This window comes from Prinia subflava, chromosome 1, assembly GCF_021018805.1.
Source record: "Prinia subflava isolate CZ2003 ecotype Zambia chromosome 1, Cam_Psub_1.2, whole genome shotgun sequence".
NCBI classification, from domain to species: domain Eukaryota; kingdom Metazoa; phylum Chordata; class Aves; order Passeriformes; family Cisticolidae; genus Prinia; species Prinia subflava.
This window is the reverse complement of record NC_086247.1, coordinates 20,261,179-20,288,881: the sequence shown is the minus strand read 5'-3', so window position 1 is coordinate 20,288,881 and position 27,703 is coordinate 20,261,179. Positions and strand designations below refer to the sequence as shown.

At 40.0% G+C, this 27,703-nt stretch overlaps 1 protein-coding gene across 1 annotated transcript; it reads left to right on the top strand.

The window, feature by feature from the left end:
- The first annotated feature begins 410 nt into the window (after positions 1 to 410).
- On the top strand, positions 411 to 27,703 carry FZD6 (frizzled class receptor 6). The gene is made up of 6 exons (XM_063389826.1): positions 411 to 1,077; positions 17,539 to 17,735; positions 20,163 to 21,180; positions 23,424 to 23,572; positions 24,794 to 25,219; positions 25,710 to 27,703. Exons 1-6 carry the CDS (start codon positions 898 to 900, stop codon positions 25,864 to 25,866), a joined length of 2,127 nt encoding a protein of 708 aa, XP_063245896.1. The 5' UTR covers positions 411 to 897; the 3' UTR covers positions 25,867 to 27,703.

Below are 27,703 nucleotides of genomic sequence, written 5' to 3'. Positions count from 1 at the left end.
CCGGCCGGGGCTCCCCTTGCACGGGAGGTGCGCCGGCACAACACGGATTGCCCGCGGCCGCACAGGCCGGCTCGCTGCTCCCCACGGCCCCGGCCGGGACCCCGCCCGCCGCCACCGGCCCCCGGCCCCGCCGGGGCGGGAAGGTGCGGCCGCCCCGCCCCGCCCTCCACACGCCACATCCTGCAGGTGCCGCGGGGCGGCCATCGCGGAGGGGCGGCCGCCGGTGAGTGCGGCGGGCAGAGGGGCGGGCAGAGGGTCGGGCCCCGTCCCGCCTCGTCGCGGGGAGCAGCGACTCCAACCCGGAGCGTTGCCGCGGGGTGGCGGCCGGGAGGCGGGCCCCGGTGAGGGGGCGGCGGGGGCGCGGCCCGGGCGTGGCGGGGATGCGGCGCCGGTCCTGGGCCGACTGCGCTGCCGGGCCCGCGGGCGCCGCTTCCCAGGGCGGGGCTGGGAACGGGCGCTGGGAGCGGCGGCGGCTCCGCGGCCCGAGGGAGCGGGGGACGGAGGCGCCGCTCCCTGCGCCGAGCCGCGGCCCCGGCAGGGAGTGTGGGGTCCGGGAGGGCCGCGGGGGCACCCGGCCCGGCCGGAGCCGCCTTCTCGCCTGCAGGCCGGCCGGGAGGCCGAGCTCTGCCTTCGGACGGGTGGTCGCGGTCGGGTTGTTTCTGCTGTTCACTTCTCTGTGCCGTCTTTGCACGTACAGGCTCGAAGAAGAACGGATTTAGTAAAGTCGCGCTCAGCTTAAAAGGGGCAATAGCTGAGCAGCTCTGAGGAGTCTGACTGCGTGCCTTACTGCCTTGCGCTGGAGCCCGCAGAGGAAGATGCGCGTTGTTATCCTTGTGCAGCGCCGGTCTGTGTAACTACTGAACAGAGCAATGTGCTGAAGTTGGAGATCCCGACAAAATGGGAGCACTTGTGTTCTCTGCGACCTGCAGTTTACTTCTGGCTCTGGTGCAAGGGCACAGCTTATTCACATGTGAGCCAATTACTATTTCCAGATGTTCAGGAATGCCTTATAATATGACTTTTTTCCCAAACATCATGGGACACTATGATCAGGACACGGCTGCTCGCAAAATGGACGTAAGTTATCCCCCCCTCCCCTGATAGTGTAACATATTTGTCATTAAGAAATTATTAGGGATACCTGTTGCACTGAATGACAAGGCTAATAATGTTTAGTGAGTAGATTTTTCTTCAAGCAGAGTATTTCAGAGCTACTTGGTTGTATAAGCACTATGAAAGGGAACTACCGACTTCCTCCCTCCGCCCTGCCTTGGATCCTGTGTTAGAGTGGAAGAGGAATGGGTGTAGCACGGCAATGTGGCTATTCAGAGCATTTTGGCAGAGCTGATCATACATAGCTCAGGCACCTTACTGTTGTACGGAGCAATTGTTGAAATTCTCAGGGGAAATAGTTTATGATATCCTGGCCTGCCTGAACTCAGTGCAAAAATCATATTTAGAAGATGCTTTTTGCTTCTCTCTCACCTTACATCTACTAAGGAGAAACACTTGACGTTATTCATAGCCCTATTCTCCATTGCGGGTTTTGCATTTTGTTGTCTTCTGACTGGGTGCTGAAACTTCTGACTGAAAGAGCAACTTTACTCTTTTAAACTGAAAATAAGCACTTTTCTTACCTGAACTGACTGCAAGTGTGGCTTCCCTGAGAATATGCCATGTTGTGGAAAGGCTTTGCCTATAGCAATACCTGTTTAAGGGCGAGAGCCTCTCTGGGTGAGAGGCTTGTAAAACAAGTTTTAAACCTGTTTTAATAATGGCTTTTCAGTGGTAGGAGGGGGAAAATCTTAACACAGGTCTTGAAAAGCTCAGTGTCTTGTGCTATGCACAGAGTGAAACACAAGTGAGGTGAATATTAAGTTTCTGTTTTAAAAAAAAATATATGTGGTGTTGGAGGTACTGCTACTAAAATCTTATTTGCATACTCTTTACTGAACTAGGAGGAGGAGCTTGGTTCAGTTGCCAAAACATGTTTTTAGTGTTGCTTGTTACAATCACGACTCCCTGTTTGGCTGCCAGTTGCTAGCCTGGATTCGCACAGGCTTTGCTCTCCCATTGTTTCTGTCAGCCTGGTGTAGATGTGTGGGAAATACTGGTTTCAAATGTTAAACCATCTGTATGCAAGCAACTGAATTTGGCTGCAGATCTCTGACAATTTGAGGGCTATTGAGTTGGAAGGCAGGGCTGCAGGCTGCAGTTGTGAACTGTGCAGTGCTTCTCTAGTCATCATTTTTCAGAAATGCTTCCTGCAGTGTCTGCTGCTTTATGTCCTGTGGTACACTGCTGCTTCTTGCTTGGTGTGTGTTAACTGCAACCTTTGAGCCACCACTTGGCAGTATTTGTGCCTTCCAGTCACGCTGCTGTTAGGGCAGAGAGACCACAGGGCCATTTTTATTTGTTACTATGACTGAGTTTTCTCTTCTGTCAGTAACTTGTGCCTAGTGCACGTATGGAGGGAGTTCCTTCTGGAAAGCATTCATGGCTTACCTTACATATAGCTACCTACCTTCTTGTATAGCTGTTTCATTAAAAACTGTGTGGTAGCGAGAAGTTTTGTTGTTTTCTCTCTTTTTCCATCCTGTCACCTTTATGGCTTGACTACTAAAGTGTTGGATCACTACTCAGCCAACTGGCTGGGTGGCTGTGGAGAACAACAGTGTCTATTAGGATTTGATTTGCCTACCCTCTTTGATTTGCTTCCTAGTCTCCTGTCATTCCCTCTGCCTGGCTTCTAATTTGGTATTCCTAAGTACTGTGGTGCTGTGCAGACATTTTGGAACTGCCTCTTGTGTGGTGGTCTGCCTGCCTTTATTTGTGGTCCAGCAGTGATGATGGATTACTTGGTCAAAGGGAATTTTAAAGACAGCTGCTTTACAGGTGAAAGGGTCTTTGCTCCCATTCTGTATGAAGTTCTGTTGAATCCTCTGCTAGTGGTTAGATTCAGAATTAACATGGTAAAAGCTTGCTGTGGTTCTTTACTGGGCCTTCTTTCTGAGAGGGACCAGTACACACCAGTGTCACATATGTTGGTGCCATTCTTCACGTCATTCGTGACAGCACGAGTTTGTCTGTAGTTGATTGTGACAGAGAACCCCCTCAGGATTGTCAAAGGGTTCTGCTTTTCAGGGGACTTTGTGTTGCAGCAGGGGAGGAGGAGTCACTCACTTCTGGAGTAGTGTTTGATTTCAGTTTGCAGCCATAACGAGGTAGCAGGTTAGGAGGTGGAGGAGACTTCTGTTGTTTTAAGAGCTTGAATGTTTTTGTAATTTTCAGTCCAAACTTCATTCATACCAAAGAAAGAATTTTAATAGCATGTTTTCACTCTGTAGAAGTGGTTTCTTTTGATCCTCAGTAGGAATGCTTAGAGACTTCTTCTAGAAATCAAAAATATTTTGTGTAGAGAGAGCCCTAACATTAATCCAGGTTTATGTTTCTATTCCTTCTAAAAATTTTTGGGGAGTGTCTACTCCCCAAAAGGATCAAGAATTGTCAAGGGGATAAGTCTCACCTCAGGGTGAAGTTCACTCTCCAAAACAGTGGTAACTCACAATGCCCCCTCTGAAGGCTCTGCACATGTGTTCTCCTGCAACAGAGGGGAGTGTTGTACAGCCAGGAGAGCTGTGCTGGGAATGTGTTAAATTGGTATTTCTGGATGGTGTCTTCATAGTAATCCTCCAGGAGAGGATGATGTGGAGCTGCTGACCCAGGTAGTGGTTGTCCTCCAGGGAAGCAGCTGATGCATGGTCTTACAATACTGCCTCATGTATCAGCTGTCCAAAATGATGTGCTATAAACCAAAACACTGAAACGCTGGAGCAAGATGACTAACTCATGTTAGACATGACGTGGGCCTCTGTTGTGGATGTTCTGGCTAGTGAGGATAGTCCCTCTGGGATCTTGTTTTCTGCAGATAAAAAATACATAATTTCCACTTGCTCCCTCCATTCACATATTTATTTATTTAGTTTAATTCTGAGCTTTCAATTTGACAGACTGAGTTTTGGCTTCTTGAGTTTTACTTTATATTTGGATTAGTTTTGTTTACATAACAAATGGTGGCTTTAGGAAAGTAAAACCACGTGGGTTTGTGGTGTGAAGTTTTGTGTATGTTTGCTAAACAGCTGCATGACTGTGGAATCTGATTATTTGCAGATGCCTACCATCTCTGTATCTAAAAGAAATTTATCAGTAACTGCTCTTGTTACTACTAGTTCAGGTTGGGAGGTGGAAGATCTAGGGTTTGTCTGATGAGGAAAACAAGTGACAGAACAGAAAATCTAGCTCATTATAGCTGTACTTAAATATGTGTAACTCCCTCTCGTGGTCATCCACACAAACAAGTCACTTCTAATTCCAAAGTAATCCTGCTTTAACCATACTAGAATATGCTGTCAGCTGAAGGCATTATTCCATCGAGGCAGAGAGTTATTGTGTTGTAACTTACATCCATATCTCTCAATCTGTTCTGCTGCAGTTCTGGAATGTGTCCACAGCAGACAAGCCCTTATGACTTCCTGATGTGGGCAAGATCCACGGGTCTGTAGAAGTACAAAGGGAAAAGGCTTGCCAGTGAGCTTTTAGAGCAAGCTGTAGAAAACACTGGAAAATGTTGCACAGGGAACAATGAAAGTACCTCAGAGAAACTGAAAAAATGGTTCAGTAGTGAGTTTTCCATTCACTTCTGAGTTCATGGCCACATGCCAGAATTTGTGTGTGCGTCTATGGAGGCTTAAGTGCAGCTGGCTGCAGCAGTGGCAGAAATTGTGAGAACTGGGGTCAGTTTAAACAAAGCTGTTTAGAGGGGTTTAAAAGTACCTTCAAAAGTTTAACACTGAAGTTGCATGAGTTAAAATTTGTAATGTAATGGCCTCATTTGCTTCCACTAAGTCCAAAGTTAATTCAATATAAGGATACTTAAAAAACCCTGCAAACCTGTTGTCTACGAGCTTAAATTGGTATGCATGTGTGCATACACATAGGAAGGAAAAAGCTGTCTACCACTGTAGGTTGGGAGTTTTGGAGAAATAAGTGCTGTTTTGTGAAAAGGTTATTACTGGGATAGCCTGCAAAGTAGCACATTTGTGAATTTACTTAATCTCTAGAGACAGCCATCTTTGCTTCTTGCTTATACTCCACATGAGCAGTGCTTGGTGTAATATGTGAGCCACTAGTACTGAAAACTTGAAGTTTAAATCTCAGCATCTTTTAGAAAAACAGTCAATATTCTCTATCTGCATGGAGTTAGGTTTTGTCCCTGGTGCTGCCTCAGACCCTAAAGTGGAGAATGTGTGCAGAGGTGTGAACATTGACCCAATGGAACAAGCACAAAGGAGTCTTTAATTCATTTTTTTTTTGTAACATTTTTGTTGTCTCTTTACCGTGGAACTATGACGGAAGGAAGGCTTTTGTAAAAGTGGTTAATTTAGAACATCATGTGTTACTGCGTACAAACTGAGGTAACTTTTCTAGCTTCTCAGAATGAAGTGGTCACTAGATTGTGGTGATGAAACAGCTAAGTTGAGGGTTGTTAATAGATACTTCATATGGATCAAAAGAAATACAAGGCACTACAACTGACTTCTCCGCTGGTTGTCTCAAGAAATATGGAATAGTTGGACGTGAGTAATTCTGTTTTGAACATCACCATGGAACTTGCAGAAAAGCATTGACTAAGGGTTTGAAAACATGGAGTTATCTGTTTAATTTTGTAAAATACCAAAAAAATTGGGATATATGTTCATTTTTTGTGCTCTCTTGCTCTTAGATATTCCAAAGAAACATGTTACCCATAGTACTGAGGCCCTTCAAGTGTGATTGTTTGTGCAGATTGACTGAAAGCAGACAGGTGAATGTGTGTAATCCCATTACCCTGGCTCTAAGCATATCAGTCATCTGCAAAATCTGCTGCTGCTCTCTCTGAGCAGCAGGACTTGTCCACTTGGTAACGTGAATCACACTGCCTTGTTCTTTGTTCCGCAAGGATGCTGTTTAGAATGCATGGGGGTCCAAAGTAATGCATGCTTGACAAAGAGATGGTAGCTGTGGTTCTTGGAGATGGTGTTGACAGTGTGATTCCAAAAGCCTCCTCTTTATCCATCTTCAGAAGCTATGCCTACACTAGCAAGTGATTTGGTGTTACAGGAGTGGATCACTGGGTGAAGTTGTCAGCACACTTCTTAGCTGTCTGCCTGAGACAGGGAAGTTTCACTCTGGGTTAGATTTTGGCCAGTCTCACTGTGCATGAGGTCTGAAGCTGCCTATGGAAGGCTGTCTTGCAGATCTTTGTCAACAGCAGACTTCTGAGAAATACCATGGTGTCTTGTTGTCTCCTGCAGATGTCTGTCCTTCTGCAGTGCCCTGGTTAGTGTTCAAGTGTAGCTGCAAGCTGTTTCTTAGTCTTGCTGTGCAGCCTTGTCTCCAGTTCCCTCTTCCCCACACTCAAATCTGCAATTACTGGCTAAATCAGGGCAGTTAGGGACTTAATCCTGTGGCTGTAGCCTACTCCTAGAGGACACCTGTGGATGAATGGAATAGCTTCCCTGAAACTATTCATATAGAGAAGGAAAACAGGAACAGAGCTACTGAGTTTGTAACTACTTTGCCTTCTGAGCTGAGCTGTCTGCTGAGAACAGATCATCCTTGGGGTTGGGGAAAGTCAGCAATGGGCACAAAGCTTTGAGGCACAGGTGCAATTTCCTTTTTGTCTTATTTTGTCTTACTATTCCATAAAAAGGAAGTGGCTGCTGCCCAGTGGAACCTTGTGAACTTTACCTTATCATTAGCAAAACGTAGCATTAGCTTAGGTAGGCTAGATCTGCTGAGGGTGATGTGGTGACCATGATTTTGAAGGTGATCTTCACATATCTTTGTTTGAATAGTAGGCAAGTAGGACAAAATTGTGTTGTGTTGTGTGCTGGTGGTCCACGCTGTTTGCCCTCTGCTGTCCATGAGCTTTCAAACTGTGTGGGATCAACAACGGGGTAACAACTCCCACCCAGTGCATTGGCCCACAGCAGCTCTGGCACCAGCAACTGGATTGTCTTGAAGGATTTGGTGAACCAAGGCACACTGTGGGACATCTTTGCGAGGCTCGTGATGTTTATGTCATCTACAAATCCAGCCTAAGAAGGCCAAGGATGCTGACGTCTTTCTGAAGTGAGCTTTGTGGTGGTTGGGTGTGAGATGCTCTGTGTCCACAGTGCTGCATGGCTCAGGAGGCTGCACGGAGCTTGGACCCTTGCTGCCTGCTGCTGGAGCTCCTGGAATGCAGGCTTAGTTTTCCATTTGCAGGATGGATGCTCAGGGTGACAACTTGGCTACAAGATGTTACGTGTGCCTTTGTTGATAAAAACCATAAAAAGCAAATGATCCGGAAAATAACCATATTGGATGGGGAATGTGGTCAAATGTCCATGGTTTCTTTTCTAGTCTGACAGTGCAATGATTAAAGCTGACAATTTCTTAAACTGCTATGGTGTCGTCTCTTTCCTTCTCCTTTTTTACTGCATTCCAGAGGGGAGGGAATGGGAGTAGCCACACCACAAAATTTGCTGCCTTTTTCTCTCTCTCTGTGTTGACTGTTAATTCACCAGTCCTTAGGGGCAAACATGGTTCCTTTGTCATGTGTTTGCCTTTTGGGTCTTTTCTGTGTATTTGTGTGCATCTGTCATTGCTGCAGCACATTGGTAATTTGCCTGCCAGAGGGAAAGATGCTCTCTTCTGAGCTGTGTAGTGTAGATGAGTGGAGCCTTATTTGATTTCTGCTTAGCTGTTGGGAGAGGTGTGCAGGGGGTGTGTTAAGAGCTGTGTAAGTAGCTACTGTATATGGGGGAGAGAGGCCTGGATGATCAGTCTTTGTAGGACAGTAAGGATGTGCTCTTACCGAAGATCTCTCCCCTAGACAAGAGCTTCCTGGGAGAAAAAAAAAATCCACCTTCCCTGTACTCAAACTTCTGGTAAATCAAGTCATTTCAGGGAATAACCACATCCTTCCAAATTTTCCTCATGCTGTATTCTCTAGAGGGCTTGCATAAGCAGATTTTAGTCTCAGTAGCTACTGCCACAAAGCACTTAGTGGCCAAACTCTCCACAAAGTTGTCCTGCATACAAAATTAAAAGCATTAATTTTCTGCAGAGGGACTGTACCCATCCAGCCTCATGGTGACCTAGCAATATCTGTTTGCTAGGATGCCACGCCCCAGCTGCATATTGCTTCACATGAGCTAATGCTCTTGCAAGGAAGGTACATTCTAAGAATCTAAGATTATTCCCAGAGCTACAAACAGGACATTAAATGTCAAAGCTTAACATGGCCCACCAATCATAACATGACAGGGAGAAAGAAAAGGTGGCCTTGAGTTTTTAGAACAGGAGAAATAGGGAGGATAATGAGGGGAATGTCACTAAGATGAGCTCTGTGGGCTAACAATGAGGAAACAGTGTCTAATGCAGACATTCAAAACTGGGGAGTGTCTCAAAGTATGACCACTGGAAATAGGGAAAGCAGAAGACAGAGGTGGTGATTGCAGATGCTGAGGTAGATGACTGCAGCTTCATGGGCTTCAGCTTGGTCAGATGACTTGTACATGCCTGACTGACATCTCCTATATCATAACAAAGTTGGGGGTTTTTAAGACCACTAAAGTTTTCATTTAAGACTGCTTAAAAATGCATGAGGTAGGTGAGAAAGAAATGGTGCAGGGTTACTTCTCTGGTAACTTGGGTGGTGCTGTTGTGCTGAAGTGTGTCTCCACACTCAGAGAGAGGGGGAAGCATGGATCTGGATGACTTTTGGAGCCAGAGCAGTAAGACATCTGCTGGAATTTCTTTGAAATGAGGGGCTTTTTAAAAGATAACAGACAGTCTTCAACATTATTACAGGTAATCCTTTACATTGAATTCTGGACAAAAGTTTAGCAATAAATCCAATTACTCCTATAATACACAGGAAATACACAGAGAATTTGAGATCTGAGATTCTTGTGCAACCACAGTCCAGATGTAATGAAGCTCTGTCTATGCTTCAGATCTCTGAGGGCCTGCAGTGTACTTTCCTTCGGTTGACTTATAGTTGTCTGTCTTTTATGATCTATCTAGTTCACACAAAACCTAAGCCATACACAATGTATAACTGAAAATCTTAGTAAAAAATAGTTCAGTTCTGTAACACTTGGGAAAAAGCTCTCATGTTTGTCAAGGACTAAATTGCAGAGGCTGGAATATCTATAATTTAGGTCAAGCTATAATTTAGGTTAGAACAAAAAATGCAGGGAATTTTGGTAATATGCTATTTTGAAAAGTATTTGAAATAGTTGCACTTTAGTTTGCTTCAGATAGTGAGATGTAATATTCCTGTTTAAATTGTTTATAGCCTTTGCTATAGTTAAAAAATATAGGTATATATATTTTTTATTTTGCATGTGAAAATACTTAAAGGGGAAATATGGAATTAAGTTGTTTTACTACAGAAAGAAAATCTGTTGCTAGATCTTTACACGGGCCATTCACTTGAGTTGGACTTGGTCCTAGTGACTCCCTTCCAACTCAGAATATATTGCAACTCTCTATAGTGAATACAAAACCATTCAGAGTGTATAAAAATAAAAAAGCAAAATAGCTTGTTTTATCCTTCTGTGTCCATTTGTACTGTCAATGGCAACTTAAGTGCCAAGTTATGGTATTGGAGTAGGTTTTTTTGAGTTTGTTTTATCTTTCTTTGAACGTGCATGAGTGCCTTGCTGTCCTATTGACCTTTCCAAACATTCCCTCGTATGCCTTATCCTTACCCTGGTAGGATTTTCGATTCATATTCCCATAACGGTTAAACAGCCAATATGAAAGTTCGGACCATAATATATATGCAAACACATATTATGTGTATATATAGATATGTCTGTGTGTAGATATGTCTGTGTGTAGATATGTCTGTGTGTAGATATGTCTGTGTGTACATTGCCTGTGTTGGGTGAAGGATGGCGCAGAGTTTGCTGACAGACTCGCTCCTGTTGCGCTACATTGAACATTTCGCTGCTGCGGATTGCTGAGCTCCCTGGGCAGTGGCACAGCCCGGCGCCTGGGCTCTGCCTGGATGTTCCGGTCACGGTGATGAGGCTCGGTCCCGCCGAGCCCCCGCGGGCACTGCCTGCCGGCCGGTCCCGGAGCCTTTACAGCACAGGGGTTTTGGGATCAGCTGTCATCCTTTCCCTCTGACACTGATCTGCGGGCGCTGGCAGGCAGCAGCAGTACCCAGGGCTTTGGGAGAGGCTCTGCTGGGCACGGTCCAGCTTATCGGCCTGTGCGCTGGGCCAGGCTTTGTTCACAGCCCTTTGACAGGCTAAGTGCATGTGTTGCCTTTGCTGTTCGATTGAAGGACAAAAATAAACTTATATCTTTTCGAACATCTTTCACTGCAGAGCAGCATCATTTGTCCCACTGGCTTGTTTACAATCCTTTTTTTTCCTCTGCACCACCCCCACCCTGTACCAGCCCTTTGAATTTAAGATTTTCCTGGAGTAGGAAACATAAACTATTGTCTTTTAAACTACGAGGGCAACCTACTTTGTACTCTGACAAAATACTTCATTCTTATCTATGTAAATTTTAAATTGATTACATTTTTAAAATGTTTGAATTTTTTTTAAATTAAACACGACTTCATGTACTTTTAGCTTATTCTGGAAGCTGCAGAAAGTAATACTGTTTTTTTTTAAAGTAGCTTATTAAAACAGAACTCAAATTAATGTATGTTTGATAATTTTCTTTTTACCTCCTTTGAATCGGGATGCACTAATAATTATATTAAATTTAAAAGCATTCACATTTATAATACATATCTTACATACATTTATAGCTAAAATATAAATGGTGACTTTTAGTTCTGAAAAACGTTTGTTGTTTTACCCATGTCATTTTAACTGCACTGAGAAAATACAGATTACAGCTGATACTTGCTGCTGGCAGCAGTAGTTGATTATTACTCAGAGCTCAGGTAGAGACATGGTGTATGTGGGCTCTCAGATGAGTTTATACCATGTTCCTTGCTGGTTTAAAGGATGGCTGGCATTGCACTAAATGTTTCTGGGCATTGCCATGTTCCTGTTTTGTAGTTCTGCTGTTAAGTAAGAGCTTTTAGCAGGCATGTAGCAACAAGAGACTGACACTTAAACTGCAAAATCCTTACATACCAATTGAGTGTATTTAACTTGCCTTTGATCTAAATTCATCAATGTAACTTCTAATGGGAAAAAAACTAGTCTTTTCTCAACCTTGCTTTGAATCTACTGAACCTGAAAATTTCATTCTTCATTTAGTTTCATGTGTTGGGACATTTATTTATCATGACTTAGTTAATTGTGCATGAACTAGAAGTCAGAGATACTTGGCAGCTGATTCCCTATGGCCATTAGGAAATTGCTACCTTTGCCAGCCTGTCTAGGAATCACATGAAGACATTAATCTCTCTGGGTGTGATGCTAATCTTGTTTGCATCCAGTCGAGAATAACTCCGTTGTAACACTAGTGTAGGATTAAATCAACCGTGCCATACTTGCTCGCTGTTTTTAATTGGAACAGATTATCATTGTAAAAGTGGCCAAAGATACTGTGAAGTGTTAGTACAGCTCTGGGAGTGTGAAGAGTAACTACTGTCTCCTCTTCTGAGATCCTTTGTGTGCACTGTGATTGACAGTGGCTGTATTTTGTGACTATCACATCTGAAAACTTACATGTTCATAAATAATTTGGTTTAGGGTCTGAGGCTGTACTTCAGGTCTGTAGTGACTGGATAGTAGGTTTGTTTGTATGGAACTGTAAATTATTAACAATTAATTTTTAATTATTAATCATTAAGGTGCCCTGTGAGAAGCAAGGCAGTTAGTTGGTGATCCTTCTGAGTCCCAATTTGAGATATTCTATAACTCTAATTATTCATTATTTAGGTAGTTGTTATTTCCTGCTACATAGTTACATGAATAACAATGTATATCTTTAATATAGGTAGGAATCCGAGGTAGTCAGTGTAGTACAATTGTAGAAATACAGATTTAAGTCTGCCTTTGCTTCACAGTTATTTAAGCAACAAGGTTGTAATGTTGTTGCTTTAGTCACAAGATCGAGCTGTGTCAAAGAGGTGGCATGGCTTAACACTGAGTTGGTGTCTGTGATTGTTTAATTTAGTTAACCTCAGTGTTAGCTAGATTGATGAAGCAGAATGTTTCACCGTGGTAGGTAGAGCTCAGTGGTTAGGAGAACAAATTGTTACTGTCTTAGATATCTGACTCCAGTGGCTGAACAAGGCTGAGTCCTCTGTGTCTCTCAGCAATTCAAGGTATTTCCTGTCTCTTACAGTGAGGGTTTGACATTGATGATTGTAACAAAGACTTTGATATTCCAATCCACTGTTTTCTATACTATGAAAGTATCTCTGTGACATTTATCAACAGAGTACAGGAGAGTATTTTCACTTACCTGTTTTGGCATATGCTGGTAGTTATCACACGTCAGAGCTCCAGAGACTGATCCTCTCTGGTAATACTTTTCTAGGATCAGACTGCGATGAGGTACAACAGAGCATTTGGAACGTCTGCATGGAATAATGAACTTGTTTCTCTTGTGTCTTGGAATTGTAAGCCTGCTAAGCACAAAACAGGGTAGCATGGCAAGCACAGGATTCAAATATAGCTCTAGGTGGCAATTGGCTTGTTGGCACAGCACATTTAAGAACATGTTTGCACTTAGACATTTTTTCTGTGTTTTGCACTGTTTGTTTTCACTTATCTCAGTTGTGTTACTCTTTGTAGAACCACACCATAACTGGATTTCTGAGGTAGCTTGTCTTTGCTGCTGGAGAACATATAACATAGATACACCTTGTAAGGAATCTAGGACTTAATAAGGTGTTCCAGTTTGTTAGTGGAAAGTTTGCATCCCACAGTCCTTGGTTCTTCACTGATAGTGCTTGAGGCAGTGCCCTTCTTGCTGTTACAGGCTGCATCATCTTTGACTCTACAGCTGCTATTAGTTTGTTGGTTTGGGGTATTTTGTTTGTTTTTTTTTTTTTCAGAAGATTGTTACTGTATTCTAGCTTGCCTTCTATTTACTGAATTTTGTTTCCCATTCTCAAGAAGATGAGAATTTGTATTTTAGGACTTATATTGGCTGTGTGAGGCTCCATTTCTGTTTTCTCAAGAGTCTGGTTTCACTCTGTTTTAACATTCTCATCACCCAGTGTGCAGATTTCCATCTCTTCTTCGTATGACGGGCCAGTGGTTGCTAATATTCGAAATGCCAAGTGCCTTAGTTTCCTGGAAGAGTGAATTTTGTGTGTTTGTGCCATGTGCAGACCCTGAACTTCCTGAAGAGAGGAGGATTATGGTATAAGATTCTGGGTTTAATCCCAGACTTGGATGCCTAGGACACCAGCTTGTGCATGCAGGCAACTTACCCAGCTGACCACTTGGGTAAAATGTGGTTTGTGGTTGGGACATCCATGGTTCAGATCAAGTGCCCTTGAAGGAACTGAATCTGTCAGTGAGCTTGTGATCTTGGCTTTATTTTTTGCTTCCAGACTATGCAGCTGGAGAAGCAAATACTTTAGTTTTGGTAAGACTTTGCTTTTATGGTCCATCAGGAAATGCAGACATACTATTTTCTATGAGCAAACTTTTCCATTTTAGCTAGCTGCAAGTGAAGCCCACATTTAAAGATACCTCATTGTTAGCAGAGTTCCAGGCACAATTCACTAACACTTCTGGTGTTCTTAAATGGTAAAGCTAGGGAGTTGCTGAAAATAAATCTGTATTTTACAAATCCCATTTGTGTGTGCTTGAGGCAAAGTTTTACATTTTATAGAGTTTTTTTGGTTGAGAAAACTCATTGACTGTAAAATCTATTAGAGGTTTTTGAGGGACTCCATACCTCTGTTGAAAGGGATAATTCAGATGGTATATTATATATACTTCAGTTTTTAAAAACATCATCACAGCCTATATTTTTTTAAGATACTCTGTTGGTAACCCATTGGAGACTTTGTTTTCCAATGCCTGCCTAAAGAACAAGAGGAAAAGTAGGAAAAAATAAATAGATAAATGTTTTCTCCTGATAAGAGTTATTAAATCCTGAGCTGATAGTTTCATACTATACCAAATAAATGACTAGAGTGATTCCCCTTAGTTACTGGTACTGAAACCTCTGGTAACAAACTATTTCATAAATGAACCTAGAAGAGGGATAGATACAAAATTTGCTGAGAAAACAAAATGGGATGAAAGAATTGCAGAGATCATGTGCTAGAAGCAACTGCACAATAAAATGGTAGGTGTGATTTAGGGTAGGGAAATGCAGAGTAATAAGTTTGGGGGAAAATGACCCCCAGAGTAATAAATATGGGGGGAAAGTAACACCCACTATCTGTACAAGGGGGTGAGCACCGTATTTTATCAGTTAGTGTCATTCAGAAAGTCTTTGTTGTCACTGGAAATGTGATGTCAGTCTTCAAATTTAGTCAAGGCAAATAGGAAGAATAGTATATTATGAAAGGAGCAGAAATCAAAATCTACTTTTTTTAGTAAACTAAACTAATGTATAAATACTAAACTAATATATAAATATAATATAAAAATTATAGCAGGAAGACAAAATGACATGGAGAAAGTAAAGCGCAATCTGTTACCTGTTTGTCAAAACACACATCAGGCTGCAAAACCAGGAGTTACAATAAGCAGGTAAAATGCAGTATTTTCTCACCAATGTCTTCTTAAATTATGCAGGGTAACTTACTGCTGTAGCATTTTAAACTTAAATGATTGAAAAAGGGATAAGATTCATTTTATGAAGAAAGGCTTGTTACTGTCTTCTCAACACAGTGGTTGTGTTACAGTGTGCAGCTTGTTTCCTAAACCCTTGATAGTAGGAAACTGGAAGAGATGTCAGCTTGTGTTATTATAGTCCCTTGCTACCAGCCAGGGTGGAATGAGGTGTCCAGCTGAATGGTCTGACTCAGGAGGTCAGTTTGTGTTCTCAGAACATCAAACTTCTTGCTCTTGTGCTCATACTTTCAGGTGTCAGAAGGTAAATATGTTTAGCAAGCTGAAAGAAATAAAAGAAGCATTACAAGAACAGTTACTCGTGGCAGCCAAGTCCTTGGAATTCTACTCTGATTGCTTTATGGTCTAAACATAACATTCTTCCTAAAAACTTGCATTTTTCAGTTTATCTGTTTGGGTGGTTTTGCATTTAAATAAAATCTGCTCTTTAAACAAGTGTTTAGACAATGATAACTCATTAGCAAAACTCATGCAAACATTTTATTTTTGCTTATGATTTGTTATCTACCTTTAATACCCAGTATCATTATACATATCATGATTCTTGTGATATTTTAGCTTTTAAGTAGCTTCATAAGACAGAAACTCTGTTGGAGGGATAAAGGTTGGTTTTATGTCCTGACTTTCTTCATTGGATGTTTTCTTTATGCTAATTTTCTGTATCAAAGGAGCAAGCTTAAAATATGTAACCTTATGAGCTGTGTTGGAAAATGCTATTTAAAAACTGTTACATTGCTTATCAGAATAGTTGGTGAAATATCTCTGTGAGTAAATTTAGTTTCACTGATATAAATATTGGGATTTAAAAAAATTTTTGCTTTTCTAGAGATTGCTGAAGTCTGAAAAGGTTTTTGGCTGATAGTCCAAAACTTGCTCTAGAAAATTAATTTTACTTTTTAATTAATTAAGGTGAATTGTGGGTGACAAAAAGGAAGAATTCACAACAAGCAAGACAATTTCTGCAAGACTTAATGTCAAAAGTAAACTCGGTTTCTGTAACAATTCAATATGATTACCCAGGCTATTGTCTTTATCCTAAGTTCCAGGAGGAACAGAACAAATATAAATGAACAACTGATAAGAAAAGAAACTTCATAGTTATGCAAGGGAAATTTAATTCATTTAGGGTGAAATCCTGACTACTTTTTTCATCTGAAGCTGTGCAGCCTCTAGGAAATAATCCAACTTCTGGAACTGGAACACAGTATAGCAGAACTGCATTTCCCTCCTTGTCATGAAATACTCAAGTCTTGGGTTCCAGCAAAGGCAGCTCAAGAGGAGACATTCAGAGAGGGGATCAGACTCCTGTGTGCCTGTTGTAATGGCATGAGCAGACGCAGCACACAGCTGGAGTGCTCTGAAGGGTACTGCCAACATTTTTTATCATAAAGCACTTTTATGTTATTCTTACTCTGCCTTGTCTTCTTCCTTCCTCCCCACACATTGCTGTATTTATTACCAAGGTCCTTTGAGGACTTAGAGATATTCCATTTTGTAAGGGAAATTTTATGTGTCAATCTCTTTTAAACACCATGTTCAGTAGTAAGACTTGCTTCTTGGGTAAGGAGATATATAGATATAGATATAGATATAGATATAGATATAGATATAGATATAGATATAGATATAGATATAGATATAGATATAGATATAGATATAGATATAGATATAGATATAGATATAGATATAGATATAGATATAGATATAGATATAGATATAGATATGTATGAGATACTTAAAAGCTGAAAAACGTAAGGATACTGTTCTGGACTCAGAATCTAATCCTTCCTTTTACAGCCATTGGTTGAAATGTTTGCGAGGTGTTGATATTGATGGTAAATAATTAAATAAAATTCTCACTAAATAAAAATCTTACTAAAAGCTTGGCCTACTATGAGAATTGCATGCACTGTCCCTGTTTAACATCACACATAACATTTGCACACACAGTAGTATTTTGGCCAAAATAATTTGCCCTAACAATAAAGCTGAAAAAATGTAGAACAGAAAGGCTGAGGGTTTTTTTTTTACTTAAAAGTCTGTCTGACTGTGAATAAGCAACTGAATGCATTGAGCAGACAAAGTTAAACTTCATTCTATGAATTCTCTAGTAAGAACAGTCATCAGTTACTCACTACCTGGTACTTGGTAATCCAGGCAAAGAAATTCTCAATCATGTTGAGAGAGATTTGAAATGAGATGTTTAAAAATGAGAAATAATATTTGGTCCTCTTTAGGATCTCTTTAGTGTGAGAGAAGATGAGTATAACACACCACTTAGGACTGAAAATGTAATCTAACGGGAACTACAGGAACAGACACACCTTGAAAAACCTCAGGGCATTTGTTTAGAACATGACTGGTGTACAGAGAAACTCAGTGTTTTACTTTAGTTTTTTGAATATCTTGGGCATTCATAATACCTTTCAGATTTCTAATGTTGTCAAATAGGAAAAATGAGGTTTGGATAGCCAAAGATTGTCCAAGATCCTGCGACAAGGGCTGGAAGTGCTAACGGAGCCTCTTGTCACTCAGGCCAGTGGGTTTTGCTTGTTCAAAACTGCTGATCAAACATTATTTTCTAGGATCTTTTCAAACCTACATAGAATTAAATGTGAGCCCTAGTGATGAAAGTTAGTCTAGATGCTTTGAATTATCTTCTAAAAATTGCTAACCAAAGCCTTTTCCTTCCCTGTAGCCTTTCCTTATTCTTATGAACCTTCACTGTTCACCAGACGTCCACACATTTCTGTGCAGAGCCTTTGTCCCAGCCTGCCTAGACCAGATTCACGTGATTCACCCGTGTCGAAGCCTCTGTGAGAAAGTGTACTCTGACTGTAAGCAGTTGATGGACACTTTTGGAATTGCATGGCCTGAAGAGCTGGAATGTGCCAGGTATTTTTCGTATTGACAGTGGTGGGAGTGGTATTTTCATGTTTGACCCAGACTGAGTTGAAAGTCTGAGGCAGAATGTTAAATATTATCTTGCTATAACTTACTTAGTATGCTGACCCTGCAGTGCTTATGCAGGGGACCATTTCTTTATTAAAACTTTTTTGTTATTCAAATGGTCATCTGCATTTTCTGCCTGTGACATTTTTTGCAACAAAGTTCTGCAGCAGTTCTTTCCAATAATCAGATCCCTGCAAGAGGTAGCTTTTTTACTATACATTTCTAAAATTTTAAAGTATTATATGTTGCAGCATAGATTTTGCTTTGGTGTCTGATCTCTAAACTAGGGATGATCATGCTTACTTTATTAAGGGGCTTAGAAGTAACTGCTCATAACATAATGAAATATAGAATATTCTGTATTTGAACAGACACAGAAGATTAAATAGTAGAAACCTTATCTTGCTCCTAACTACATAAATGTGCCAACCTACTCTTGTGTTGCTTTTCCAGTACTGCCTGCCAGAACTCTCTGTTTTGAAATGTCACCTTTTCCTCAAAGGTATTCACATGCCTGTTTCAGATAGAGGACAGTTAATACTTCATTTGGGGAAAAGATGTCTACATGTTTTAAATGGAAACCACTGGAAGCAATCCAGTGCAATTTCTTGAGATTATGACCTCCAATTGTGGATATTTTAAAATTACTAAGGCCATATTTTTGTTTGTTTGTTAACACACATCAGGTCAAGAGGTATAGGAAAGGAGCAAATAATTTTAAATATTTAAAAATTTTCAAATAATTTTTCTAACCCACATGCGGTTGCTAATCTGAGATGGGACTGAGGGAGAGCTGGGACAGTAGTCCTGTGGATGACCTCTAGTAGAAATCAGTATTGGAGTCAATATGACAAGTGGCATTAATGCCATTTCCCATAGTTCTGCAGAAAAATAGAAGTTGTGGAGTTTTAAGACAAGAAGGCATTAATTTCTCCCACCTTCTGTGAGGTTCTATGCAATAATAGTGCCCCTCAGCCAGCAGATATCTTCAATGAGTGTTTTGAAAAAGTAGGACAATTACAAGTGAATCCAATTATTCAGTATATCTTTAAAATGACATTTTAAATCAAAATATGTTTTTTGCAGGATCTAGTGCAGCTTTAAAGTATTTTATTACTGCTAGCATTTGCTGTAAATGAACCTTTCCTATTCATATGTGAAGTGATACCTCCCTGATAGCAAATACTGAAAAGTCCATGTTCTGAGAAGTCCAGGATGTTCCTAGAGCAGCAGAGATCCTGCTGCTGGAGCCCATGGAACAGGAGCTGGCGTGAGCGTGGACAGTAACTGAAATCCTGAGGTTCACACTTCTGGATTCTTACAGATGAACATGAAGCTGATTAAGACAACGAGTCAATGAAGTTCACTCTGTTTCCACATGTACTGCTCCAGCCTGTGGTTAATAAAAGAATCTGCCATAGAATCAGTTTTCTTATCAATTAGTCTGGATTTGGTTGGACAGCATGATAGTGCAGTAAAACAAAGAACTGAAGGAGTTTTTAGCCAGAGCTGAGCTTGGATACTGAATTGAGAGACTCTTGTAATAGCGTTTGACAAAGAATGTTGAGATAACAGAATTTTACTTTAGAGGCTAGAATGCGAAATTCATTCCTTTTAAATGTACATTTAAACTTGGGCTGCATGTAACCATAAATCCTGTTTTGAGTAAATGCTTACCTGCTTGAGTTGTATAATCTCATTTGAAGATACATCCAGCACTGCTAATATAGTATTATCCATATAAAAAGATCACATCCTGTGTCCAGTTAAACCCTGGAGCAGTTGAGTTTTGAAAAATTTTTAAATTAACATCACAGAGCTAGAAAGTTGCTAAAATGCTTATAATTTTTACAGTGCTTGCATTTTCTACCTAGGGTTTTTTCAGTTAGGTGGTTTATTGTTGGCATTAAAATAGCAGTACAACACAAAAAATTATACTAATCATGTACTAGTCATCAATTATGATGTCAGTCTTCTTCCGTAATTGAAGCTTGCATTTTGACAAGATTTTGTGCTGTCACAGCCTGTTAACAAAAATTTAAAAAAAACCTACTGCAAGTATTTTATGTACATATGTAAAAGTTTAGTATAATTTTAAAGTGTAGAATGATTACAGTTTAAGTAGTGTTTCATAAACTATAAAACAACAGCTAGAGAGCAACAGTAAATGCAATTGAAATCTTCTGAAATGAAGATAGTTGAAGTTTGATTCTTATAATGCCATCTGGGTTTTTTTTCATATAATTTCACACTTGCGTCATCTATAAATGTAACAGTGCTTAGGATCAGATTTTTCTCATATTTCTAAGAAGTAATTCTGGTTGAGAATGAGGGCTATTGAGATATATCCTCTTCTCTTTATTTATTCAGACTAATCAATTGTGATGAGGCTGCTCCTGCCACTGCTGCTGTAACCACAAACGTACGTGGAACTCAGAAGACCCCAAGCCAGATCCGAAGGGATTATGGATTCTGGTGTCCCCGACACCTACACACTACCAATGGACAAGGCTACAAGTTTCTAGGAATTGATCAGTGTGCACCCCCATGTCCCAATATGTACTTCAAAAATTATGAATTGGATGTAGCAAAAAGCTTCATTGGAATAGTTTCAATCTTTTGTCTTTGTGCTACGCTTTTCACATTCCTGACTTTCCTGATTGATGTTAAAAGGTTTAGGTACCCAGAGAGACCAATCATATATTATTCTGTGTGTTACAGCATAGTCTCTCTAATGTACTTTATTGGATTTTTACTCGGGAACAGAACTGCCTGTAACGAGGCAGATGATAAGCTAGAAATCGGTGAAACGGTTGTTCTTGGCTCCCAAAACAAAGCCTGTACTGTCCTTTTCATGGTTTTGTACTTTTTCACTATGGCAGGAACCATATGGTGGGTGATCCTGACGATCACTTGGTTCCTTGCAGCGGGAAGGAAATGGAGCTGTGAAGCCATTGCACAGAAGGCCATGTGGTTCCATGCGGTTGCCTGGGGAATCCCCGGCTTTCTGACCATTATGCTCCTTGCAATGAACAAAGTGGAAGGGGACAATATCAGCGGCGTTTGTTTCGTGGGTCTCTACGACGTGGACGCGTCTCTGTACTTCGTGCTTTTGCCGCTGTGCCTTTGCGTGTTTTTCGGTCTCTCTCTCCTTCTAGCCGGCATTATTTCTCTGAACCACGTGCGGCAGGTCATTCAGCACGACGGCAGGAACCAGGAGAAGCTCAAGAAGTTCATGATCCGCATTGGAGTTTTCAGTGGCCTGTACTTGGTGCCTCTTGTAGCGCTGCTTGGATGTTACATTTACGAACTGGTGAACCGGAAAATCTGGGAAACCACCTGGGTGTTTGACCACTGTGACCAGTACCATATTCCTTGTCCTTATCAGGCGAGTAACATTTTCCTTTATAAATAGTACTGTAAAGTTAATTAGCAAAAACCCTTATGCATGTCTGAAAATAAATTATTTTCTCATTAAGTAATCGGTTCAAAAACATGGAGTGGTTCATTCCTCTTTAAGTCAAAAACAGTGGAGTATTACTTTTGCTTTGAAAATTTGAATCTAATTGGTAGCATTCAGCAATTAAATTCCAACTTGCAGCTCTAATAGAATATATAGCTTTTTTATGATCTTTGAACTTCATGTTACAAATTGTGATGGAGGAGGGTTGTTCTTCACAATATTTGTTTCTAAAAGTATTTGCTTAGTACTTCAATGCCAAACTCAGTATCAAAGTTCATAAGTTGAATTTTCATCAGTTTCAATTGAAACTGAAATAATGATTCTTGAAAATTTAGACTAAATTGGATTTTAAATGTTGCTTATAACCACAGATTTAGAATTGTTTTTTCTTTTTTTTCCTTCGAAGTGTAGAAGTGTAAACCATTTGAAATTACAGAACAAATTTCCCATATATTTTTTTCCACAATAGCTGTTGTTTGCAGGCTGATTTTCAGAAATGCAAAGAATTCTTTATTAAAAAACCAACTCAAAAAAAAACCAGAGGAAAAAACATTAACTTAAAATTGTGGAGGTGGTTGTATTTAACATTTGCCTCTTAAAATCCAACTTACTTGGAAAGACTTAAATCTGCCCGTGTTCAGTGGATTAAATCTGCTGCAGTTGCAGGGAGTTTTATAGACTTACAAGTATTGTTTCTCTCCATTTAAGAACAGCTACATAAGAAGACTGTATAAGAAGTCTTAGTGACTTAGTGTCACTAAGAGAAATGCAAGTTTCTTGTGTCATCTTTCATTGCATTACACTTCCCACCCATGTTTTTGCTACAATGAACTATCATTAAAAATGAGGAATATAAACACAAGCATTATGGAATGATCAGGATTGATCTCTTTACATTCTTAAACATCATTTATTATCCTCTAGATTGAGGTCAGTATAGGCTGAGAGTAGCACAGCTCATAGACAACTTGGTTATTTTGGCTTCCAATACTGTTTCTTAACTAGTGTATTTTGACTTCAGTGGGTTTTATTCTGCACTCTGTATAAACCTAAATGCTTCAGAATATACAAGTTTGAAAACAAGACTTTTATGCTTTAAAAAATCAATAAATTTGTTTTGTAGTGCTTAAATATAACAGCTTGGCATAATAACACAGAGCGTGTATTTTTAGCCTTTAATTAGCCCACTGGAAGGAAGAAATGTCAGCATTAAATATTACACAAAGATCTACTCTATAGGATCTGTCCCTATAACAGACAGTGTGTGCTAATTGTGGAATAGCTTAAAGAGGTGAGCTTGGCCTTGGTTTACCTGAGCTGGCTTGTAGACTTTTGTTACATTTGCCAGATGAAAACCAAATAAAAACAAACTGAAATAGCTAATGTTACCTGGCTAACAATAATAGTGACTTTCATAGATGGGTCTGGCAGATAAAACAAGTGGCATAAATTAAATTTGCAGCACGAGAGCCCAAGATAATGATCTCTCACTGAGTTAAATGTCTCAGCTCCTATCATACAGCTCTGCAAATAGGTGGATTAATTTTGCAATAAGCAGAAAGCTACTGTGTAGTTCCCTGCAGCTGCTTGAAGATGCTGTCTAATCAGATTAACTCCCAACTAATCCTTCCAGTACCTGAAGGGAGCTTACAAGAAAGAGGAAGAGAGACTTTTTACAAGGGCATGTAGTGACAGGACAAGGGGGAATAGCTTTGAACTGCAAAGAGAGTAAGTTTAGATTAGATATTAGGAAGAAATCCTTTACTTTGAAGGTGGAGAGGTGCTGAAACAGGTTTGCCAGAGAAATTATGGATGTCTCATCCCTGGAAGTGTTCAAGGCCAGGCTGGATGGGGCTTTGATCAACCTGGGCTAGTGGGAGGTGTCTCTGCATGTGGCAGCTGGGGTGGAAGTTGAGGATCTTGAAGGTCCCTTCCAACCCAAAAACAATTCCTTCTGACAGATCTCTTCTGTGTGTATGTTCAGCTGAACCACGTCTGACTTGTCTGCACATGTCTGATGTTTGTTCGCAGTACAAGCCTCAACAAAGAGCAACAGTCATAAGGAGAAAGTCTCTCATTTAAGAAGTTCATTTGTTTTCTTCATTTAAAAAAATATATCAATGAGTATATTTGCTTCTTTGCATTTATTAAATTTTGTTATCTTCTAGGCAAAGGCACTAGCAAGACCGGAAATATTTTTGTTTCTGATGAAGTATTTGCTAACGTTGATTGTTGGCATATCTCCGGTGTTCTGGGTGGGAAGTAAAAAGACCTGTTCCGAATGGGCCAATTTCTTCAACAGAAACCGCAAAAGAGAGTAAGAAATTATTTTTCTCTGTTTTATAGTGTGTACTTAGATTTGGCTTTCAGATGTGTTTCTTTATATATAGCTCAAGTAATCAAATGTTGTCCTCAGACTGTAAGTGCTGCTTTGGGCATCAGCAGAATTCCACTGGAATCTGGGGAAGCTTTAAAGATCGAGTGAACTTTTGGCAACAGTCTCTAGAATACAGAAAACATTTTCTTCTGCTGATTTCTCTTTCGTACAGCAGAAGGTGTGTTTAGCATTGGCTGATACAACTCTGGTTCATAGTCAAAGGAGGAAAGATAATTTCAGCCATCAGTTTAGTCCTTTTCATGTGTTGTGACCACTTCATTTGACACAGTACTTAGTACTACATTTACTGTCATGCAATAATAATATCCTCTTGTGTTCTCTTCCAGGCTTGTCTTATTCTAAAATTAATATTCCTTGAAACCTTCTATCACTTTTATTGCATTAATCTTGTGTTCCTTTTTTTTTTTTTAGTTAAACAGAAGAATTCCTTTTTATTACCTAATTTAAGCAAATTTATATCTATGGACTTAAACATCTTATAAATTTTGTCTCCATTTCTTGTAGTTGTTGTTTTTTCAATTCTTTTTTATGGCTTGATTATTTCTTTTCAGATGATCTGTTACTTATAAATGATGTTGTGGTTTTAGATCCTTTTGTTTCTTTGGATTTCAGAAGGCAGTAGTTGCTAAGCTCTTCTTATTTTACATCTACATTCCTCAGTGGTGAATTTATAGCTTCCTTTCCGTCTCCACTCTTTTTCCATTTCCTGTATAATTTTTTCTTGTGTTTCAGATATTAATTGCTTTTAGCTACAAGGATTTAAAAACAGTGAAGTCATTTTTACAGTGCTTACCTTTTTCATTTGAAGGAGATTGACTCTATATAAAGTTGGTAATGCAGCTACTTATGAGCTAATCCTTTTTTTTTTCTAGTAGGTCACTAATACACTGTAGTCATTGGACCTATTTGCAGAAGTTAGAAATATAGAAATCTGCTTTATTTATTTGTTCCACAGACAGTTACTTTGGAGCCATTATAATTTTTTCTCCTTTTTTTACATATAAATTTTTTTCCCCGTGTTCATCCAGCTCAGATTGCATCACTGGTTGCTGTTCTTTCAAGGTCTTGTGTACCACTCTTTATTATATTATAGCTAAGGTTATGCTCTTTGTTCAGTTCTATGCCTGTACTCTCTTTCAGTCCAATCAGTGAGAGTCGAAGAGTGCTGCAAGAATCATGTGAATTTTTCTTGAGGCACAATTCCAAAGTTAAACATAAAAAGAAGCACTACAAGTCAACTTCACACAGACTGAAAGTAATTTCAAAGTCAATGGGCACCAGTACAGGTGGCACAACAAATCATGGAACTTCTGCAGTAGCAATCACTAATCATGATTACTTAAGCCAAGAAACTGTGGCAGAAATTAAAACATCTCCAGAGACATCTGAGAAAGAGACAGAGGCAGAAGCAGCATCAGCCCGAAGAGTCGAGGGAGGCGAAAGCGGAGATCAAATCTTACCCAGTGCTAAAGTGACCGTGGATCAGCTGGAGAGGAGAAACAGAGCAGAAAGCACATGTCACATGAGTACTTTGGCTGACAGTATGAAGAGAGTAGGTGAAGGAAGGTAAGGCTCCTGGACTCAGTATTTTCTTTGTTTATACATTTTACCATTATTTTTGTTAGTTTTCTGTTTCTTCTCTCTGAAGCATCAGGGTATTCTCAGGATGCAGCAGGCCTTCAGTAGCTGTCAAGAGAACTTGCAGGCTGTGGCCATGCATGTTTAGCATGTGGGCTGTTTCGTATGTTTGTGGGATTCTTCTTTTCCTTTTAAGCATTGCATGTTGGAGCTTCAGTTTGTAGGGTATTCTTGCCTTGTTGAACAGTGACCCTAAAGAAACCTGTGACTGCACTGCAATCACTTTGAGAGCTGATGGGTCTGAAAAAGAACAGTGGTGACTGTAGGCTTGGAACAGTGTACAGAACTGTTCTGCATTCTTTTGAAAAGAATACAGCTGAAGACATATTATGATTTCACTACCTCTTTTTTCCCCCATGTAACATAAATTAAACTATGCTTAAAATTTACTCTGTGTTTTATTTTTCATTACTTACAGAGTAACTCCTAGAAATGATTTTAGTGCATCCCCTTCACTACAAAGGAGCTGTTCCCAAATACCTGATGTCTCACAGTCGCCTTCCGTATCACTACTCGTCTACTCAGCTTCAGACACCAGAAGAGAGTTGGATTCAGGGAACAGTTCTAATCCTTGAAATATTGAAAATTTGTATGAACATTTGCGTTGCATAAAACTGACATGAGTTCTTTGTTATACTGGAAATAATGGATATTCTGTGCCTTATTAAAAAACACACGTATCCTGCTTTGCACTTAAAAAATGTATGTTTTGTTGTGGGGACAGCTAGCAATAATGTACTGTATTTAATCCTGTCCAGGACTAATGGAAATTGAAGTTCTGTAGGACATAGCAATAATGAAAGAAAAAGATGAGAGACAAATATTATTGCTGATATAAAGAACACTTTGTAATGAATTGCATTAAAATAATGCTTAGAAAGCACTGTTACTTCTCAAGGTATAAAATCCCATCTGCCTCTTCGATATTTTTCAAAACTTAGTTTTTTCTCTTTTTTTACTGTCTCTTGAACAACAGTATCACTTAAATAAGTGATGCACAGATTTCTATACTCTCTAATACTCTCTAAGTTATGCATCATGCTGTATCAATTATAGCACTGGTTTATGGTAGCTTGTACACTGAATATGAAAGGGAGTCTGAAATTATAGCAGTTTATTTTGTACATAAAAAAGAATTTTGTAAATAAGTGACTGCATAAGGTCAATCTTTAGAACTACTGTTTTGTATGTATTGTACAAACTTGGGAAAGTTCCCGTGCCTCCCTTAGGGTGTTGCTGAAGCCAGCAGTCCCCTGGTGCTCAGCCAACACGACACAGTTCTGAGAAAGCATGGTGGACCTTTATCCATGACATGCACTGATATTTTTGGGGTGTGGCGGGTCCTGCTGCAGGGGTGGTGCAGGAGGTGCAGCACTGTCAGAAAGCTGCCCCTTGGAGCCTCTCCTGGCGTGGTGCTCCAGGGCAGGGTGCCCAGGGAGCACCTCAGACTCCTGGGCTCGGTGGGCGCGGTCTGACGTGCAGGCTCTGGGCTTTTGTCCTGAGCTGGAGCGACAGCTCGTCTCGTGCTGTTTCTCTGCAAGTAACTTCATTGTTTTAAAATGCTATAAAGAAATATCTTGCAGATAACTGCTGCAAATAATTGTTGAATTATTAATATGCTGGCTTCTTTAACAATCTTTTTACCAAGAAGACAGCCTTAATACTTTTCCTCCAAAGCCTACTTTTCTATTATACTACAGCAATATATTTTCTCTAAATCAAAAAGGCCTTAATACATATAGCCTTTCTTACACTAGGTGGTTCTCAAGAGTAAGTACTGCTGATGTGGGTAACAATTGCATTGTCTGACTTCATTTGAGTCAAATTTTTTTTAAGATCCAATGGGATTTATTACTTGAGATAATTTGGAGACAGATTTTGCTGTTTTCTAAACCTGAATGTCAGTAGATTTTGTAAGACTGTCCAGCATCTTGCATTTGACTACTAATAAGGGTATTTCTCAATGTTAGGATATTATCCAGAGAATTTACTGTGAGTTGGGGCAGCATTCATGGTGATGCATTGAACGATGAAAATTGCATGGTACAAAGGACATGTAAATTCTGGAACAGCAGGAACTATGGTTCTGATAAACCAAAGTTATTTGTTTTATCCATCATGCATTAAAAATGGAATTTCTTTACCTTTATGTTACAGTATCTACATTTTAGCATTTGTAATTTATTGCCTTCAATGGCATATGCTCTTTCTTTTAGAATTTTTCCATTGAAAGTACACAGAATTCTTGCTACTAAGTGGACAGTAAGAAAGATATGAAAAACCTCCTGTGAAAAGGCACAATAAATACCCTTCATTTTTCTAGTTCTGTAACCAGGTAACTTTATACACATGTTCAGTAGTTTTGTTATTACTGTATTTGTTAGTAATAAAATATGCTGTTATATAGTAAGA